The sequence below is a fragment of the Melospiza melodia genome, chromosome 4, assembly GCF_035770615.1.
Source record: "Melospiza melodia melodia isolate bMelMel2 chromosome 4, bMelMel2.pri, whole genome shotgun sequence".
NCBI classification, from domain to species: domain Eukaryota; kingdom Metazoa; phylum Chordata; class Aves; order Passeriformes; family Passerellidae; genus Melospiza; species Melospiza melodia.
The window spans coordinates 53,395,745-53,414,633 of record NC_086197.1 but is presented as its reverse complement, the minus strand read 5'-3'; the positions used below and the strand labels follow the sequence as shown (position 1 = coordinate 53,414,633).

The following is an 18,889-nucleotide window of genomic DNA, read 5'->3' as shown; positions in this document are numbered from 1 at the left end:
AAAAAAAAAGCAGAGTCTTTGCCAGGCCTTGATCTCTGTGTGAGACAGGCCAGGCCGCCAAGCAGCACACAGCAGAAATCCCTGCTGGCAGAAGTGCCTTCAAACTCAGCAGCAGCCTGCATAAAGCCAAAGAACGTGTCATTTCTGCTTGGTCCAGGCACCACATGGGCAGAAGTCTAAAGAGAAATGTAGCCATGCAGCAGACATCGAATAAGTCTGCCCATCCTTAGAGACGTAGAAAGTATTCTAAACCAGTAATTTTGAACCATGCTGGTGCTCTTGAGTAACACAGGCTGGCTGTTGCACAAGCCCTGTGCACAGACGTGGAGTCCCCAGGCTGGAAAAGATTCATCTAATCATAGAATCACAGAATAGTTTGAGCTTGAAAGGACCTTTAAAGGTCATCTATTCTTCCCAGCCTCTTCTGCTGCCTGGCCAGAGATGATCAGCGATCCTGGTACAGCAGAGTGACAGCTGCTGTTACAGGATAACCCGAGGGCACCACAAATTACTGAAGCAAAAAACCACACTGCCACCTCTTAATGTCTCAGGTGCACCCCTCCCCAATTACAGGCACTATGCAAGGGCAAGGCAAAGGCACCCAGGAGCAGCCAGGCTGGGATGGAGAGGAGGTAAGTGCAGAGCAGTGCTGCTGATCCCTTCCCAGCTCTTGAAACACATGTGAGCTCTCTCCAAGGGTAGTAACAGCAGTAGCCAAAAGCCTGAACTTTGCTTCCAGAAGGAATCAGCTGTTGAGCTGAGCAAATTGTGATGCTGTGCAGGGTGGGTGGAAGAAGGGAGGGAGGGAGGAAGGGAGGGAAGAAGGGAGAGAGGGAGGGAGAGCCAAGCCTGACACGGGCCAGAGCAGGAGGGGAGGCACTCACAAAGGCCTTGGAGGCAGGATGGAAAAGACAGTAATTACATAAGAGCACTTGGCGAGCATCTGGCGGGAGTCAGCTGGGCCCCGGCGGCCCTCCCTCGCTCCCTCCCTCTCTCCTGCGCTGCTAAGCAGGAGCAGCTGAGGATACGGGATACGGGATACAGGGTTCGGGATACCGATAACCCAGCGCGGGACCCTGCCCAGGGGAGCGGAGGTAAGGGCTGCTCCGCTGCCCCGCCCGGCTTCTGGCGCTCTGGAACATCAGGGGCAGACGAGCGGGGAGCGTGGGGAAGGAAAGGCAGCTGTGGTGCAGGAGAAGCAGTCAGGAAGGGGAAGAGAAGCGGCTCTTCCTCTGGCTCTTGGTGCAAATGATCCCCCTTCACCCTGGAGGTTTGGTGAGGGAGGAGCTGCGAAGGGCGAGTGTCTGTGCGTGGGTGTGTGTGTGTGTGTGTGTGTGTGCAACAGGTCCACATGTGCCACAGGGGAGCTGAGCTGTACACAGGGGCTAGAGAGGAGAGAAAGCATCAATTTCCTTCTCCATACCTGTGGTAGAGTGGGGAGATAGGATGGATGCAGCCACTGAGGTAGAGACAGCCTTTGTCCCCCTACTTTGCCAGGGTTGTGATGGGTACAGGAAAAGGGAGGAAATGGAGGAGGAGGAAACAGCTGCTTTTGAGCAGGGATTGTTGCAGTATAATCTGGACAGTGCTTGCCTGGGTTGCCTCCAAGGCAAAGTGTGTGATGAGGGAGAGCGAAGATTGTTGGGCACACAAGGTGCCCTCAGGCTTGGACTGCACTTTAAAGCATGGCTGGCACAGGTTTCCTGGATAGAATTCTCAAAATCTCCTGTAAATGTAACAGCCCTAGCGAAATATTGCTGGTACACACTGTTCCCTTTGGGCAGTATTACCCTAGCAAAAGTGTCTTTACTGGCACAAACTGCTGCCCAGCTGGGCAATGCCACCAGAGCACATCTTTGTTTGCTGGCTCCTGGCAGGTCCCTGCTCAGCCCGGGTGAGACATTAAACACAAAGTCCTGCTCACTCCCCACTGTGAGAGCTGTTCTTGCAATCAGAGGAGACACAGGCAAAGGCCCCAGCAGATGAGGTCCCCCATGAAGAACATCTGCTTGGCTGTGAGCAGCTCAGGAATGCAGATGGAAATGTGGGACGGAAATGAGGACAATGGCCTCCCTGTTACCTGTTTCCCTTAGAAAGGTGGAAGAGGCCAGGCATAAGGCCAAGAAGCCCAAGTGGGTAATGTCATGTTTGGAAATAAGCCAGGGAGGAAAACCTGAGAGCGGCAGTGCACAAGCTTTGTCTTCCATATCAGTCTCCAAGTTTTCATGCACCCCAGAAATTCTTCTTGCCTTTAATAGTACTGTCAGCTGCCAAAATTCCCACCAGCAGCAGCCAGGAGTAGACAACACAAGTCATCACAAAACTCCTCTTCTGTCAGCTGGTAAGGCTCCATTAGCAGATGTATTGCCCTAAACTTCCTCCACCTCGTTTCCCAAAAGGGGAAACTGAGGCACAGGCAAACATGGGCAATTTGCAGTGGATTTCGTTGCACATCAGTGCTGGAGCCCGGTGAGGAGGTCGCACACTCAGCAGTGCATTTCTCCATCCTCTTCCTGCCCCAGCTGGAAGGCATGTTCACTCCATGTTCATTGAGCTCCAGGCTGACAGGCAGCCTGAGAATATCTCCAGGCCTCCCAGCCCCCATTCCTCCCTTCCCCCTCAGCTCACAGTGCATATTTTCCCAGAGTTTTCCGCTTGCTTCTCCAGTGGTTCTGGGGTCCTGCCAAACGCCAGCCACTCTCTGGGAAGCGGGGCCTCCCATTCCTAAACCAAACAAATGGGAGAAGGGAAACAGGGAAAAAAAGTCCCAGCACACGTAGACACGCTCAAAACCTCATTCCCCTCAGAAACTTTGGAGCCTTCTGCAGCTCCTCTTGGAAATTGCAGGAGGCACAGTGCTGACTTGGCATTTCTGACCCCTGCAGAGCAGAGATATTGTCCACCCTTCCTTCTGCCTCCCAAAGATCCGTGTGTGCACACACCCCCCACCCCAAACATACCCAGGGTATAAATACCCAGGTTAGTTCTGGTGCAGGATAGAATCCTCCAATCCTCTTCCCAACAGACTCTGCAGTGTGAGAAAAATCTCTCATCTCTCCCACCCTGCATTCTTCTCCCCTCCAAAATGCCCTTCATTCCAATGTTCTGGTGCATCCACATTGTGCTTACCCCAAAGGCACAAGCTTGTCAGCTTGGCGCCAAGCTGGGGACAATGGTCACAGCCAGGGTTTGTTTCCAGATCCCCAGTTTTGCTGGCAGGCAGCTCCCAGCAGCCAGGCTCTGCTTCAGAGCAGGCACACCCCTCCCATCCAAAAAGCTCAGCCTGGGACCTAACCAGGGGACATGACCGAGGGATGACACGTGCTGGAGCACAAGGCTTGGGGCTCTGCCCAGGCAGAGGGGATGACCAGAGAGGGAAAAAACTGATGCCTCTCCCAGTTGGCAGCTGCTCCTGCTAGAAATATCATGCCTAGGGCAAGAGGCCACAGTGATGTGCAGAAAAAACAATGCAGGAGAGAATGAAAGATGAAGTCTGGGGACCATGAGTGGGTCAGGCACAGCTGGGGAGAGAGCATGGCCAAGCATGGCCCTGGGACAAGGGACTAGCACAAAGGACTGAGGGCAGAATTCTGCAGCACCCTGCCTGAAGGAAAGTGTCTCTCTTGCACCACTGCAGCTTACCTTGTCCATCCTGAGATGCCAAGGGTGGGACACTGCCCTGCTGCTGTCCACCCCTCGCACAGGGCACAGTCTGTGCTGCCTGCTTTTTTTGCTGGCTGGAAGTGAAAAGGCAGAGAATAAAACCAAACCAACATCGTGTGCAAGGAAAAGGCGCTTCCTACGAAAGAGTTAAAAAGACGCTGAAACCCAAGCCGGTTTGGGATGGAGAGCACCCAAAAGCCAGGGAGGGAGCAGGCGGGAGAGGAGAGGGGAGGGAGCCGGTCCAAGCCCGGCTTGCGCGCCCGGCCAGCGCTGAGCAGCGCCTGTGCCAAGAGCCGGCTTCCTTAAAGCCACGGCTCGGGGGCCTGCCCCGCAGGCACAGGGGAGCCGGCGAGCCGGGGCTGGGCCGCGGAGCGGGGACCCTGCGGCCCGCGGGGTGAGCACTGCGCGGCGCCGGGGCAGGCAGCACCATGAGGGCACAGGCCGCCACAGGGGCTTTCTCCGCTGCTTGGCGGGCCTGTCTTTCGTAAGCACACTCTCTGCGAGCTGCGGAGCTTCACGTCCTTCGCCCTCGGCAGCGAGGCAGCTCCCCTCGGGCCCGCCCGAAGGCTGCGTGGGGCCGGCCGGCCCCTCGGGAAGGTGCTGGGCTTTGCCTGGGAACCCGCTGGGAGGGGACCGAGCCGCCGGCGGGTGGGATTCGGTGGGGAAAGGAGGGGGCTGGAGTTAGGTTCCCAGCCCACAGGGGAAGAGGCATCTCTGCTGGGACATGGGGATTTTGGAGTTAGATTCCTATAAAGAGCTGGTATGCAGTGATAGGAGGGCTGGAGAATTTTTTACAGTGATTCCCACAGATTGAGCAGCCTACCAGAGCATGCTTTTGCTAAAGAGCTGTTGAGGTTCGACTCAATGACCCTAGAGGTCTTTTTCAATCTTAACAATTCTATGGTTCTGTCTCCTTCCTCTATCCCAGCCTGGGGATTGCATATTCTAGTGGCTTTAATGGTTTGCCTAGTCAGCACCAAGCCTTCTCCCAGGGTCAGCACCGAGTCTCCCCTGGCCTGGGCAGAAGGGTGTGGGGCATCCTCATGGGCCATGCAGTTGCTGCTCCGATTGCAGCCTTGACCAAGCCTGTAAGCTCCCTCCACAGGACAATGCCATTTCATCCCACCCCAGCTCCAGTCACAGAAAGATGTTTTATCATGATCTCTGTTCCATCCCCTATGTCCTCTCCCTTCTTTATACCTCACTCTTGGCACTTCCTCGTATTTTCCCAGGTCACCATGGACATAACCTACCTGCGCACATCCCTGACCTTCCTTTTTCTCCCTCTTGTTGTGTTTGGGGCACCCGCTGATGAACCCAACCTCACAGAACCAGGCCCTGGTGCTTGCAAGCGCTGTTGTGACTCACTGGACTCTTCCACAGATACCCCACCAGTCCCTCCCAGCCACCACCACTTTCCCTACCCAGTGCCAGAGGTCCGTCCTTACATCAACATCACCATTCTGAAGGGTAAGTCTTTGCCCCGGGATGCCAAGGCTGGCTCATGGACTGATGGCATTGCAGTGGAGGTGACAGCTGGATTGCTGTCCAGAGACCACCAGGAGCCATCCTGGAGGATGAGTGACTACACACACTGTGCCCAGGGTTTAGGTGTTTTGTGCTGTGATGAGGAGTAGCATGGGGGGATAGAAGTCAGTGCTATCTCTGCTGGGATCTCAGGATGTGCCTGCTGCTAATTCTTCCTCTTTGCTGACACAGGACAGCCTATTGCCAAGCTGGGAGGACACATTCCTTGTCTCAGACTTAGAGTCCTGTAGTGCCTGAGGGAAGGAACACTCCTTATCAACTGCAAAATAAGCGTGTTTGAAGGGCATTGGCACCCAGGGAGGTTGTGGGGAAACCTTCTCCAGCTCCGTGAGTCATGTGCATTTGGGACCGTGAGGAGGGCAAAGGGAAACAGCAATTATTTGCAAGCACCTCCAGGTTAAACTTGCTGTGACCCCCAGCTCATTCCACCCTGCAGTGGCTGGCTTGGCTAATGGGAAAGGGTTCCCTATTTTAGATCAGCTCCTCCCTTCAGGACTCCCCTTTTAGCCTTTGCTGTGGGCAAAAGCCTGTTCCCAGCTGGGTGCTGCCACATGCTTCTTGTAGCTCTGTGGTTTTTCTGGGTTAACTGGGCGGATGCTCTCCCTTCCCTGCCCTGCCTGGAAGTAGCTGTAATCCATCAAAGCTCAGAAGGGCAGATAGAGGCCTAGACTGGAGTGGGGTGTCATAGGGGGACCTTCAATACCATGCAGGGAATGGAGAGGAGGAAAAGAACAAGATACAGATTTTGAATGCTGTCACTTAGAGCTGGAGGCTGCTCTGAGTCCCATGTCTTCTCTGTATACACAAAGTACATTCTGGTGCTGGTCTCTCTATGTATTGATGACTGCCCAAGTGTGTAATGGGCGGTGCACACACTCCACATTAGAACTGCAGTATTAGTTATACAAGATGCTCAAAGCATGCCAGTATTGTGAAAGCATCATCCCTCTAAGCTGCAGTGCTCCATCTACCCTGTCCAGTTTGGATCTTTTCCCTCTGACCCACCCTATTGTGCCTCCCTAATCATATTCCCCCACAGGTGTTAGCAGTTCCTCCCCTCCTGCAGCCTACAGCCAGACCAGTGTGCATCCTCTGTGGATAATTGGGTCATAGGAGAGGTGCATGGGAAGTAAGGCTGTGCTGGAGGTAAAGGAGTGTGGGAGAGGAAGAAGAGGCCAAGAGCCCCAGCAGTACTTTGGGCTGCTGGGCTCCCTCTGAGGCTGAAGTCTCCTAGGGAGACATCCTGGTGCCTCCAGCAGAGCCACATCATTTGGTGAGCAGGGGATTCATTGGGGAAGAGACTCCCGTCACTCCCAGAGTTCTGGTAGCTGCTTTCCCATGAAGAGCAGTGGTATTGTCACCCTCAGAAGTGTTCCTTCTTCTGGCATTGCCCCATTCTTGTGCAATCCTCTTCCTCATTAGGCTTTCTCACTGCCGCTTCCACATCTTCTGGTATCACACAGGAGCTGTCTCCTCTGCTTCCTCCTGTAGGAGAGAAAGGAGACCGGGGAGAGCCTGGGATGCCAGGGAAGTGGGGCAAAGAAGGACCGCGAGGCGAGCGGGGTGCCCAGGGCCAGAAGGGCAGCAAGGGACAGATGGGCACGGCGGGAGACCCCTGCAAGCATCAGTACGCTGCGTTCTCCGTGGGCCGCAAGAAAGCGCTGCACAGCAGCGAGGGCTTCCAGGTCCTCATCTTTGACACCGTCTTCGTCAACCTCTACAGCCACTTCGACATGTTCAATGGCAAGTTCTACTGCTCAGTGGGTGGACTTTACTATTTCAGCCTCAATGTCCACACCTGGAACTTCAAGGAGACCTACATGCACATCATGCACAACGAAGAGGAGGCTGTCATCCTGTATGCCCAACCCAGCGACCGCAGCATCATGCAGAGCCAGAGCCTCATGCTGGAGCTCCAGGAAAATGATGAGATCTGGGTGAGGCTCTACAAGCGGGAGCGGGAGAATGCCATTTACAGTGATGATGTTGATGTGTACATCACCTTCAGCGGGTATTTGGTCAAGCCCAGCATTGAATAACTCCTCTTCCTTAGGGCTCTTTGGCCTTTTCCTTATTCCTCCCTCTTCCTTTCTCTCTCTCTCTCTCTCTTTCTCTCTTTACTGCCCGTAACCACTGCAAATCACTTGGAAATGGGCCTGTCAAATCTCAGGCACTGAGTGTGAAACTTGCCACACTGGCTCCCACCTCACGCTCTCTTGTAGCCAGACCTGTATCTGTCCATTTTACATCATGGCACTACCGCCTCTTGCCCCTCACCTCATAACCCCAACTTAGGTTATTGGCTTCTTCTCAATCTGCCAGCAAGCTGCCTCTGGCATTTAGGGTTCTAGAGTAAGAGGAAGCCAAAATGCTGCTCCTGGGCCTGTATCCCTCCTTGGGGCTTCATACACAAAGGACTCCTGTGGAAAGGGCTAGAAAGTCCCCACTGCTGAGGTACGTCCTGGCTCCTCTCCATCCCAACTAGACATAGCAGTTTTGCAGCCTGAAACAAGGTCTTGATGTCACCTCTGATATCTGTAGTCTGGAGAGCAGACTGAGGTCTGATGGTCTCCTGTACCACAAGGAAGATGTAGGAGCACTGGGAGAGGATATTGTCTTTTCAAAAGGAGAACACTTGGCCTTCTAAACTGGCTTTCCACAGACACTCTTCTGTGTCTCAGACTCCAGGCTGGCCATCAAACCTAGACCTGGTGGGATTGTCCTCCTCTGTGCCACCTCTAGCTCTCCAAAGGGATGAAGGGCCAGACACCTGGCCAGACCCTTCATGGGCATCTGCCCATGATTCAGTAGAGACAGCCATTCTGTTTCCACTAGGGATCAGGAGTACAGAAAGAGAGACAGAGAGAGAAAACCTTGAAAACTCCTCCCACACCTCCCCTGGGGTGCTACTCAGTCTTGGCTTATCAGCTATGAGAAGCTAGTCCAGAAAGGGAACCCAAATCTGCTCTCCTTTGGCAGAGGTGCCATTTCATTGTCCTCCTGAAGGTAGTTCTCCCACACTGGTATTGAAGGACCACTGTTTCAGGGCCTGAGCTTGAGGCTGTAGGGGCAATTGCAGTTCAATCCATTCCAAACGTGGACAAGCTGCCTTGTCTTTGCCTCTGTGATGGAACAGAGATGGAGGTGAGACAACAGCACCTTGTCCAAGGGTTAAAAGCTTCCCTGCCATATGCTCTATGCCCTTTTCTGGCAATCTCATCAGAGTAAGTGAGGAAAACACGTGGCTAAACAAACCCTCGCTCTTTTTGTCAGTTTGGAGATGTCGCAGTGAGAAAGGAATGCCAGTGGTAGGGTTTTCTAGTACTATTTATATTGGTCTCACACTGCTCCCACTGGCATCCCTCTGGTGGGGATGCTGCAGTCCTGGGGGAGCAGGTGAGGCTGGCTCAGCACTTTAGGAAACCTACTTCCACATGTGATGCTCCCATAAACAGCAGAGCCAGGACTTGTCTCCTTTTTGAGTCTCAGGACAGGACAAGCAGGAGAGACATATTTCTCCTCTGCTCATCACTGGTCATGAAATCCTTGGACTTACCCGGGTTCTGCTGTCTCTCTGCCATGGTCTCTGCCTATAGCACCTGGGAGTTCCAGGGCTCTCCCAAAAGAAATGTGCATCATTGTACAAGATTATGTCTGGTACACCCAGCCCGGGATAGCAAAAGAACAGGGACCAAGGGTGAAATATTAAAATTGACCTTGAAAAAGTTGCAGGGCATTTTCTCTCTTATCCTGTTTGCTTACTCTCCATGCTTTTCTAAGGAAGCTGCACAGACTGCAGTGAGTTTCAGGAACTTGGTTCTGGATCCTCCCCACCACTGTCAGTGAGGCAATGGGTATAAAAACAAAGTTTCACTAAGGCAAGGCTGATTTTTTCACAGGGAAACATGTGATGAAGGGATCATGGAAACTAAAGGAGACTGTGGGCTTCTTCCTCTCCCTTAGCAGGTCAAGTGTGTGGAATTGCTCAGAGACAGGATTTCAGATAGCCGAGGAAGCAGAAAGCTGGAAGTGATGCTCGGGACTGAATCCCTTTCTCTCCCTCAACAGGCTGCAAATCCAAAGATAGTCAATTTACAGTGCCCCATGCCTCCCTGAGGAGAAGCAAGCCTCTCTAACACTGAATATCTCCATAAACAAGCTTCCTTCTTTCTCCTTTCCTATTTGGTGATTGAATGCTGGTGACAGGTCTCCTGTGCTATGCATGAGCAGCCAGAGGGTGCCTGATGCACTTGAGAGAGCAGGGCAGGGGGACCAAAGGGTGTGTTTAACAGGCTTCTGGTGCTAAACAAGATGGCATTCCCTTGGTGCTAAATCAGATTTCAGGAGTATTGGGTGCTTTCTGGAAAGTGTAGTAGGCTGAGTTGTGATGTACTCTGGAATTAATGGTGCTTTATGTAACAAAACCAAACAAACTCCAAGAACTTTTGTATATATATATTTTTTCAGTGGTATTAAACTTTTTTCCTTGGTTGTTTTGCACTTAAATCTGTTTTTCTCTCCCAACCTAATCCTTCTAGCACTGGTTATTGCTGAATGATGTGATGGAAAAGACACTGGCCTGAAATTGACAGGTACAGAGTTTAACTCAGCTCTGAAACTTCCCTGGGTAATGCTTGGCAATCTTGTGTCTGTTTACTTTGCAAGGAACTATTACCTTAAAATATTAACTGCTTGAACACTTCTAATTATGACAACCCTCTCCCTTTTGCTGGAAAAGCTTTCAGCAAATTCAGAAAAGGATTCTTTGGAGATCACCAAAAAACTCCCAGGACAATACGATGAGTTGTAGGACTAGGCTTCAACTACTTATTTACATGGAGGAAGGCTGGGTTAATGTTGGAGTTCTCTTAAAGGAGATCAGATCCCTTTATCTTATGATTTTTTTTTAGCACATTCTTCTATCAAGTATTTGGTAAGCACTATTTTCCCTATGGCATTTCTCTTTTCTCTGCCAAGAGCTGAAGGCCAGGAAGCAGAGTGTAGGAGGGACAGTAAACTGTTGACTGGACACTTATGCTTCCTAATATTGGAATGAGTGGGAGTTCCAGAGTTAAGCTGGAATGCTTATTTGGAAGATCTGTGTGTGATGAGAAAGGCCTGAGGTTCAGGTCAGGGGTGGAAGCACAAGTGGCAATTGCTCATAAAGTTGAGGGAGAAGGGAAGATGTGAGCAGGGCCTGGAGATTGGGGCTTGAGTGAAAGATCTGGAAGGATAGAATCCTAAGGACAGGAAGATGCCTTTTGGGGTCTCAGTCCAAGTCAAAGAGGTATGTGGGGTTCTGTTTATCATCTTTGGACTGAGGGGACTCCTGCTGAGGTAGAAGGACAGGCAAAAGAACAAGATGAGGTGCCCATATAGGACCTTCTGTTTTGAGTTTAATTTGCCTTCACATAGTTTCTGCTGTGGTTTGATGTGTACCAGACACTTCATTTGGCAAAGGGTGGAATACATAATCATACACATCCCTACAGGCCTCTTTGGTCCTGTGACAGGCCCAGTGCAAGGGCTATATATATCCTAGTAAATGCAATGCTCTGTCAGGTCAGAGCCCAGCCCTCTTCCCATTTTTTATTTACTTCTGAGGAAGCAGATAAAAATGCATCCTCAGGAAGTGTAGTGGTTGTGTTTGTGCGTGTTCCTGTTCCTTGAGGTGAGATGCTGGCAGATTGGAAGTGACTTTGTCACACTTACAAAAGGTGAGGAAAGGAGAGAGGGAGGGAGGGAGGACAGGAAATGTGCAGTCAGATCTTCAAGAAAAGTTTTCTATGATTCAACCTTTCAGCCTGGCCCCTGAAGTCTCCTCAGCCAAATCCCTTGGGGTAAGATGCATGGTGACAGGCAGGGTCTGTAGCTGGTGCCACCCATCACACCATGAATGCCTGACCAGGGAGTTGCTGCAGGTGGGGCTCAGATCAGGCAAGGGGAACCCTGCAATGCTTTGAAGAAACAAGGTCTAGAATGGGGCAGATCAGCCCTGCTGGCCTGCCAGTGAGTGCACCCATGCCTAGAAGGCCATGAGACTGTTCATTCATTCATTCATTCATTCATTCATTCACCCCAGGTCTGTGATTTTTTCCATGCAATGGAGCTGCCCTGTGGAATGTAATTCAGGGGTTGGTGACAGCCAGAATCTCTCTCCTGGACAAGCAAGTTCCCTGGGATGCACAGCTACAGCACTACCCCTGGAGCTGTGCCTCTATTTTCCCCTGAAGGAGTGATCTCAGCTCTGCTGCAAAAGGCTCTGTGGACATGTCTGAAGTTTGTTCAAGGCATCTATCACAGGCCTGTCCCTGAAAACTGCCTTCCTGCAGGTCTCTGGTCTTGCAGGTAGGAAAGGAAGGGAGCGGGAGAAAGGAGGTGGAGTGCAGGACATGGAGCTGTCCCTGTGAAAGGAAGCACATGCCAGGGACAAGTCAGGAGCAGCTGAAGGCCCTGCAATAGCTCTTTGCCCTGTGGTAGCTGTGGGAAAGGGGAAGAGAGAAGCAGGACAAGAAAAGTATGAAGGAGGCCCTTGACCCTGCAGGTGGGCACAGGCGGATGTGCCTGCACCCAAAGCACCAGGGAGAGCAGGGACACAAGACAAGACCTGGTTCCACATCCCTTCAGAGCCTTTGTCACAGGAGGGGCAGTCACAGGAAGAGTCTCTGGCCTTGCCTCAGCTGCCAGCTATTGTGCAAGATCTGCCCCACATCAGTGCACTATTCAGGGGCTGCCACACTGCACTGGAGCAAGTTTCCCCTCTGCTGCAGCCTGCTGTCCTTCCTCTTCTCCCAAAACTCCCAGACAGCCTGCTTCACTCACACCCCAGCCTTGTTCATCTCCCAGGGCCCATAGAGGGAGAGGGGGGGAAGCAACACCCCAGCCAGCATCACCCAGTGCCACAAGCAGAGCTGCCACCTCCCTCCATCTAGCACACTGCAGCCAGGCACCAGCAGTGGATTCAGTCTGCCCAGATCTCCTTTCTCTCACCTTCCCTTTCCCCCTGCTGGCTGGGAGCTCCCACAGGATTTAGAGGGCTGGACGTGGACCCTCCTCAAGGCTATGTGGACGGTGGGGCACAGCTGCATTTGAGGGCAGTGTGAAATGCACGCTGCCTCGTGTGGTGTGGCCCTTCTCTGACCACAGTGGCAAGGCAGGCCCTGGCCCAGTCATGCCATGCTTCAGGGGCCAGCTCAATGCACGCTCTGCTGTGACACCCACGCATGCCAACACACATACCAACCTCGCATGGACACCTCTCACCTTCCTGACAACGGAAACTGTTGCCCTTTGCAAGCCTGGCTCACTCTGAAGATGCTATCAGGAGGTGGGCAGAGGGTGCTGAGGCTCCAGGCCTCTTTGGTACAAGCACAGCTCCCTCAACTAATGAAATACCTTCTCCTTCACCCACGAGATCTCTGTGATCTCGTGCCTTGCAGTTACACCACACTGAGGGCCAGGGCAGGAGGTTTAAATCAAAGGCTTCCGACAGTTTCTCATTCCACAGACCATCCAGTCTCCTGGGTTTATGTCACTTAACTCACAAATGACCTGTGGATTATTGCAAAACTTCACACTTTCCCCAGTGTCTGTTTGCAACAAGTAAGATGGGAGGGAGTAGGATGTAGAGCTCTCAGCTTGGACAAGCTGAGGATTAGGGAACTCCCCATCTACCTGGGCAGGTTGTAAATGGAGCCCTGGGTGAGGGGGAGGCAGGAATCTGTGTTTTATCTTGATCCATTTTAACACACTTGCACCCGTTGCCAGTGTGGGTGAGGATGGAGAAGTGCAGAGGTGCCTCCACTGCTGGTGTGAGCTGCAGTGCACCCCTAAGGGGGCAGATGTGCCCAAGCCTCACAGGTGCTGCTGAGGGCAGATGCAATGCTTCAAAGTAGCCAGAGGAAGAAATGGTCCACAGAGAAGAAGGAAGACAATAGGTCTCTTGTCAAACTGACCCACATCCTGCAGGCATCATTTTCGCTGTTCTGATCCCCTGCTCTGGAGCCCTGATCACCTTCCAGGTGTTTGACACAACAGTGCCCTAGAGCAAGCATCTTCTATGGGAAGCCTGAAGGTCACAGCATTCTGTTTGCCCCACACATGCTTTTCTGGGTTTGTGGCATTCTCACATTCACCCCTACAGACACTCTTTTTCTCCCCACATGTCCTCAGTTCTTTCCCTGAAATAGTGGAATGGGGCAGATCACTAGAAAGCACATTCCAGGCAACAAAGCCCTGTCACCTGCAGCCACAGCCGGCAATCCAGCAGATCTTTGGGGCCAAGGGTCCACAGGATTACTATTCCACACACAATCCAAAACACCTCTCAAGCCCTTGCTTTGCCCCAACTCCCACTTTTCTATGTGTGGTGCACTGGTGGCATTGTTTTAGTCTAAGAGAATTTCACAGGCTCTGACAGCTGTACCACATGATTTTAGGTTTTTTTTTTTTAATTTGATTTGTTCATTATATGGCAGATACTGAAGACTCCCCTGACCCTCAGACAGACTTCCTTCTCCTCCCTCATCCCCAGTCCTGCCAGCTGTGGAGGCAGAGCATCTGAGCCTTCAGCTCAATGGGTAGAGCAGGCAGGGGCAGTGGTGAGCTGGCTCAGCCCACGACTCTCTTGTCCTGCAGGATGGCAAGCTGAGCCTGAAGGAAATGGAGAGAATGGAGAGAGGATGAATGCACAGCCTTCTCTTTGCTACAGATCTTTTTTTTTTTTTTTCCACTCCTCCTCCTCCTTTACATTCCTGTGCCAGTCCCCCTCACCATTTCAAAGCCCTGTGCAGAGAGCTCTCGGAGCACAAAGAGCAGGGGAGCAGTGGGAGGGCAGGTGAGGACAGAGAAGGCGAGAGGAAAAGGTCAGTGACGACAGCCCAGAGCGATGGCTCTCGGCTGAGCTGCGGTTTGTCCGTGGTGCGCGACTGCTGCTCGGCAGCACTTCACACATCTGGGGACCACAGCTCCTTCCACCGCCCACGCTCCTCCCTCCCCCAGCACGGGGGCTGAGGCAGGGGAGGGGGAAGGAGGGAGAGGTGCTGCACCAGCCTGCCTGCATCATTTCCAAGACCAAAAGGATAAAAACCCTGGGCAGTCCTTTCCATCAGCCACCTTCCCTCTGAACACTGAGCATTTCTGATGAAGGAACCTGCTGCCTGCAAAGAGGGTGGGGAAAGTAGCAAGAAAGGGGGGGATCTTTTGTGGTGCACAGAAGGTCAGCACTGGAGAAATGTAGTGACGCTTTTGTCCTTAAAATATAAAAGCAACAGTTCATGTTTCCTATTAGAATGAAAGCCTCACCTGTGTGGGCTGTGGCTAAGGGAAGGGACTGTGGTGTCTGTGGACACGTGCTGTCCTTGGCCTGTTTCCAGGGTAAGCATTCAAGTGGAGCCAAGCGCTTGATGCCCCCCATGCTTCCCCCTGGGCCTGACCTGTGCTCTCTGTGTGTTTGTGTGCACAATTGTGTGCTCAGGTGCAGGCACAGGGCAGTGCCCCCACGGACCTTCCCTGCAGCCTGCTCCAACTGCAGGGCACAGCACCTGCCTAAAATAGCCCTCCCAGCCCTGTGCAATTGCTCTTTGCAGCTGCAGGGAGAGGGAGGGTGAAATTCTGAACTGCTTCATGCTCTGTGCCCTTTCCTGCCTCTCATGTGGGAGCTACCAGAGCAACAGGGAACAGTGATGCACAAAATGACATTTCCCCCTGCCCAAGCACATCAGTCAGGAAGAGAAGAGGAGGAAAGTGTAACCCTGCTTGTCTTTCTCTCAGTGAACTAAGTCCCATTTTCATAGACATATACATCCCATTTCCCAAATAGGGGCACAGCCTGTGGAGCAGATGAGGTGAGCTGCAGCTTGGGCTTTCTGTTATGGCAACAAACTTGACAGGTACCATACGGACAGGGCTCTGGGTTGGATCTCTCAAGGACCATCTACAGGTTCCTTAGAGACCACAGTGAGGAAAACAGTAGTGTCCACAGAGCTTGTTTTTCCTCCAAGTGGTGGTCTTGCAATGTTCACTAGGATCTTGTTAGTAGTCTCCAGTAACATACAACCTTACCTACCCATAGGCACAAAATAATCTTTTTGATTGCGTGCAGCCTCATGGGGCCAGAGCCACTCTGCTGCAGGCAGTTCACCTCACAGGAGGGCTCCATAGGAGGAAAATGCTCAGAGGAGCAGTCCCAGAGGTAAAACCCTGTCAGAGGTGTGCTCTCAGGAGGCCTGGGGGGCTCTGTTCTGAGCTGTTTCACAAGGTAGTGGTACATCCCTTGAGGGAGTGAAATGCCCTCAAGTCCTTGGGTCAGGTGGTTCACCTGAACACCACCCTTCCCCTCCACTCCTTACACCCAAGTACACTGGCTGTGGCCCTTCTCAGCAGACCTTCTGCCTCCCAAGGTGGGGAGCAGCAACATTGGAGGGCAAATGGGGGCAGAGCTGAACCCAGGAAACGACAGAGCAGAGGGAAAATAGCACTTCAGGCTGAGCCCAGGGGAGGAAGAGGAATGCAGTTCCTGAGCAGTGAGCTGTAAGGAGACAGGAAGCTGCCTCCAAACAAGTAATTTCTGTTCAGGCATTTTAATGACATGAAAGTTAATAATTACTGCAGTCACAAATCAGTAACCCCCAGAAGGGCTTAAGGGGGAGTAGGAGGTTGGCCCTTGGATAAGCATGACATCACCAACCATATTTTAAAACAAAATCAACAATCTAATTAACTCCCTTTCTAGAAGCTGCTCAGGCAGAGAGATGAAGAAAACGGAGGAGCAAGGAGAGCTCTGAGCAGAATGGGGGTGGTGGCTGTAATGATTTTTTTCCTCTGGAGAAGGAAGGGAAATGTGATTAAACTGGAAGCAAGCCTTGATAATCAAAATACCTGAGGGTTTATTCTCAAAAATCTCCTTACTGTATTGTGTCTTGCCTTCAAGCAATTTTGAATGTACAATAAATCCCTAAATTCTTCTCAATTTATTAGGTCTGGAAGCTGTCATTGCTTCATATTAGGCTTGTCAAGTATTTGTACCCTCTAACTTTAAACAGAGAGAGATGTAACACATTGACAGGCTGAAAAACAGAGCAGGGCTTTATCTCTCCAAGACTGCCCAGGTAATAAGGTAATGATTTCCCTCAAGGACAAGAGCAGCCACTGACGCTGAATAGGAAATCAGCCAGCATTCAGCTCATTACCTTGCTTGGGCATACACTTGGTGTAAGGCTGTTCCCTGTGTCCTGTGCTGCCTTCCTGTGGAACATGTCACTTGTACAGGTAATCCATCTTCAATACAGGTCTGTGAGCAAGTTCTGTAGGCAGTCTAGCCATGCATCTTCAGTATTCAGTGCCAGGAGAACCCTCAGGGATTTGCAGAGGCATGTTTAAATACTGTAAGTCAATAATGGCCCCACAGACCGGGGCAGTGCACACCTGGGTGTGATGCAAGAGCCTGGTCTGTGAGTCTGTTTTTGAAGAAGATGGGAAGGTGTCATTTATGTCTCTTTCTCTGCTGTGGAAATTGAGACTCAGAGAGGATGTGAGAGCTGTGCACACACGATCATAGTCCCCTGGGTACACACCTTCCTTCCAGTTCCCATTGCTGAATTTTCCATTGCAGCGTGCCCAGAATAAGACCATCTGCATACAGAGGCACCATGATTAAGATGACAGAGATCACTTGCCACACTGCTGTGGCTCAAATGCCTGCTGGGCCTCAGACACCATGTCCCCAGGCTCAGACAAGGGTGTAGGCAGTGGTCTTCCTTCATGTGGCTGAGCCAGGCCCAGGGTGACAGCCCAGGTCTTCCTTGAGAGTCTCTAGGGAGGAACTCTGGGTCTGAACAGCCCTTGTGGCACCCCGAGCACTCATCAGGGAGACAGACATCCCCTCCTAGGAGCTCTCTTAAAGCTTGGCTCTGCTGCTGGCTCCAGCCCCTCCAGCCAGTCCTGACACTGTCTAGTTCAGCCCAAACATAGTGAGGAGCCAGGGCTCAGGTCCCAAGCAGGAGCATCTCGTGACTGTCCCATGCTCCTCCTCATGAGATCATAGCAGTGTGTTCACAGCCAGGCAGGCTAAGAGTGAAAGTGCTTGAAAGTAGCATGCTCTCCCTCCCACCCTTTTCCCCCACTTCTCTAGGGCTGTGACCATCACTGTCAAGGAGTGAAAGTGAACACCTCCTCCATCACCTCCCACCTCTGACCTTCGACTTGCCTTGAGTGAAGGTGCCTGTGAATGCCTCAGCCTCCTACCACTTTTGTCCACGTTCTTCTATAGCCTACAGGGCTACAGAAGGGCTGTCCCTACTTTTGAGCATTTTGTGTATTCATGTGTACATTTCATGTCTACTGCCTTTATCAGGCATGTCTACCAGGTAACTCTGTAGGGCAGAATTTGGAAGGAAAACATGCAGGAATATCATCTGCCCTATAGGTAGGCTTAGCACTTGCTGCCCAGCATTGTTACTCCATTGTGGTACCCGATTCCAGATCTTAAACTCTATTGCTTAAATGCCTCTCCACTTAAACACAGTGATGGAGATTATCTGAGGGCAGTGTTTAGCCTGTAGCAGCAATATCTCTAGGAATCATGGAGCAGGAGGGAAAAAATCTCTCTCACATCAGCCCAAGTTTGCTGTTTTGATACAAAGGAAAACCTCTTACAGGCTTGTAATGTGAACAAATTCAACAAAGACCTCACTTATACACTGAGCAGTGGTTTCCCACAAGGCCATTTTTACAGACATTTTTCGGAGTAGAACCACAGTTTAAGGGGAAAATTACTGCCGATGTAGAACAACAGCGTAGTTTTGAGAAGCGCACGCATACGATTGGCAGGAAATTCAATGCAAAGGTTATAGTTAAAACAACATTATTTGGAAAGTACCAGAAATAACTTGCAGAGCTTCTAGAGACCTTCACTGTATGCTGTCAAGCGGCGAACTTCAGTGGCCATCGGGTATCTCTGCCCTCCTGCCTTCACCTCCTGCTGGTGCTGTGCCCTTTCCACTGCTCCACTCCAGAGGGCCTTGGGGACAGGACACCGAGATGGATCTGCTGAGCCCTCCACTGAGCTCACCCCGGTGAGCTGGGCAGTTTGCAAGGCACCCCAGTTAACCTGGCACTCTGGTCCCACTGAGAGCCAGCAAAGGGAAGGGGTGTCCCCAGCCTAACAAACAGGATGGGCTGATGATTTGTGGGGTAATTTGACACCACACAATGCTTTTGCCCTTCATGCCTCTTCTATGTCTGCTCCCCCATTCACCTTTGCCATTTTGCAGAGACTCTCAGTGGACACACAACTGAAAATGAGCAGTTTCAGCAGCACTCCTCCAATGAAAGCAATGTGAGGGCAAAAAGTCTTGTGCATAAGTACGTGCCTCAGTCTTGAGTATTTTTAAAACTTATTTTGCCCCTGAAACGAATCTGTACCAAACAACACCTTTAACCAAACCTCCATCATCACACTTTTACCTGCTACTTTAACACTGAGCAACAACACTGACTGCAGAGTTTACCTATCTCAGCCACCATTATGGGGACAGGAAGGTAAAGCCAAGAACACCTCTTTGTGTTGCTGACAGTGTGGTTTTGTTTGGCTTCTCACATTACAGAATGGCGCAATTCCTAACAATATCAGTGTGAAGGAGATAAAAAACAACACATTCTCAGTAGCACAGCATCTTGG

General features: G+C 51.5%; 1 protein-coding gene across 1 annotated transcript; it reads left to right on the top strand.

Annotated features, from left to right (window-relative positions):
* The first annotated feature begins 1,001 nt into the window (after nt 1-1,001).
* C1QTNF6 (C1q and TNF related 6) lies at nt 1,002-9,711 on the top strand. Its single transcript, XM_063154468.1, has 3 exons — nt 1,002-1,094; nt 4,896-5,133; nt 6,703-9,711. Exons 2-3 carry the CDS (start codon nt 4,902-4,904, stop codon nt 7,248-7,250), a joined length of 780 nt encoding a protein of 259 aa, XP_063010538.1. The 5' UTR covers nt 1,002-1,094; nt 4,896-4,901; the 3' UTR covers nt 7,251-9,711.
* The last annotated feature ends 9,178 nt before the right edge of the window (nt 9,712-18,889 follow it).

Excerpts from the sequence above, each read along its gene's own strand:
- C1QTNF6 (XM_063154468.1), top strand. The coding sequence starts at position 4,902 with ATGGACATAACCTACCTGCGCACATCCCTGACCTTCCTTTTTCTCCCT. Across the intron at positions 5,134-6,702 it reads CAACATCACCATTCTGAAGG|GAGAGAAAGGAGACCGGGGA; the intron begins GTAAGTCTTTGC and ends TTCCTCCTGTAG.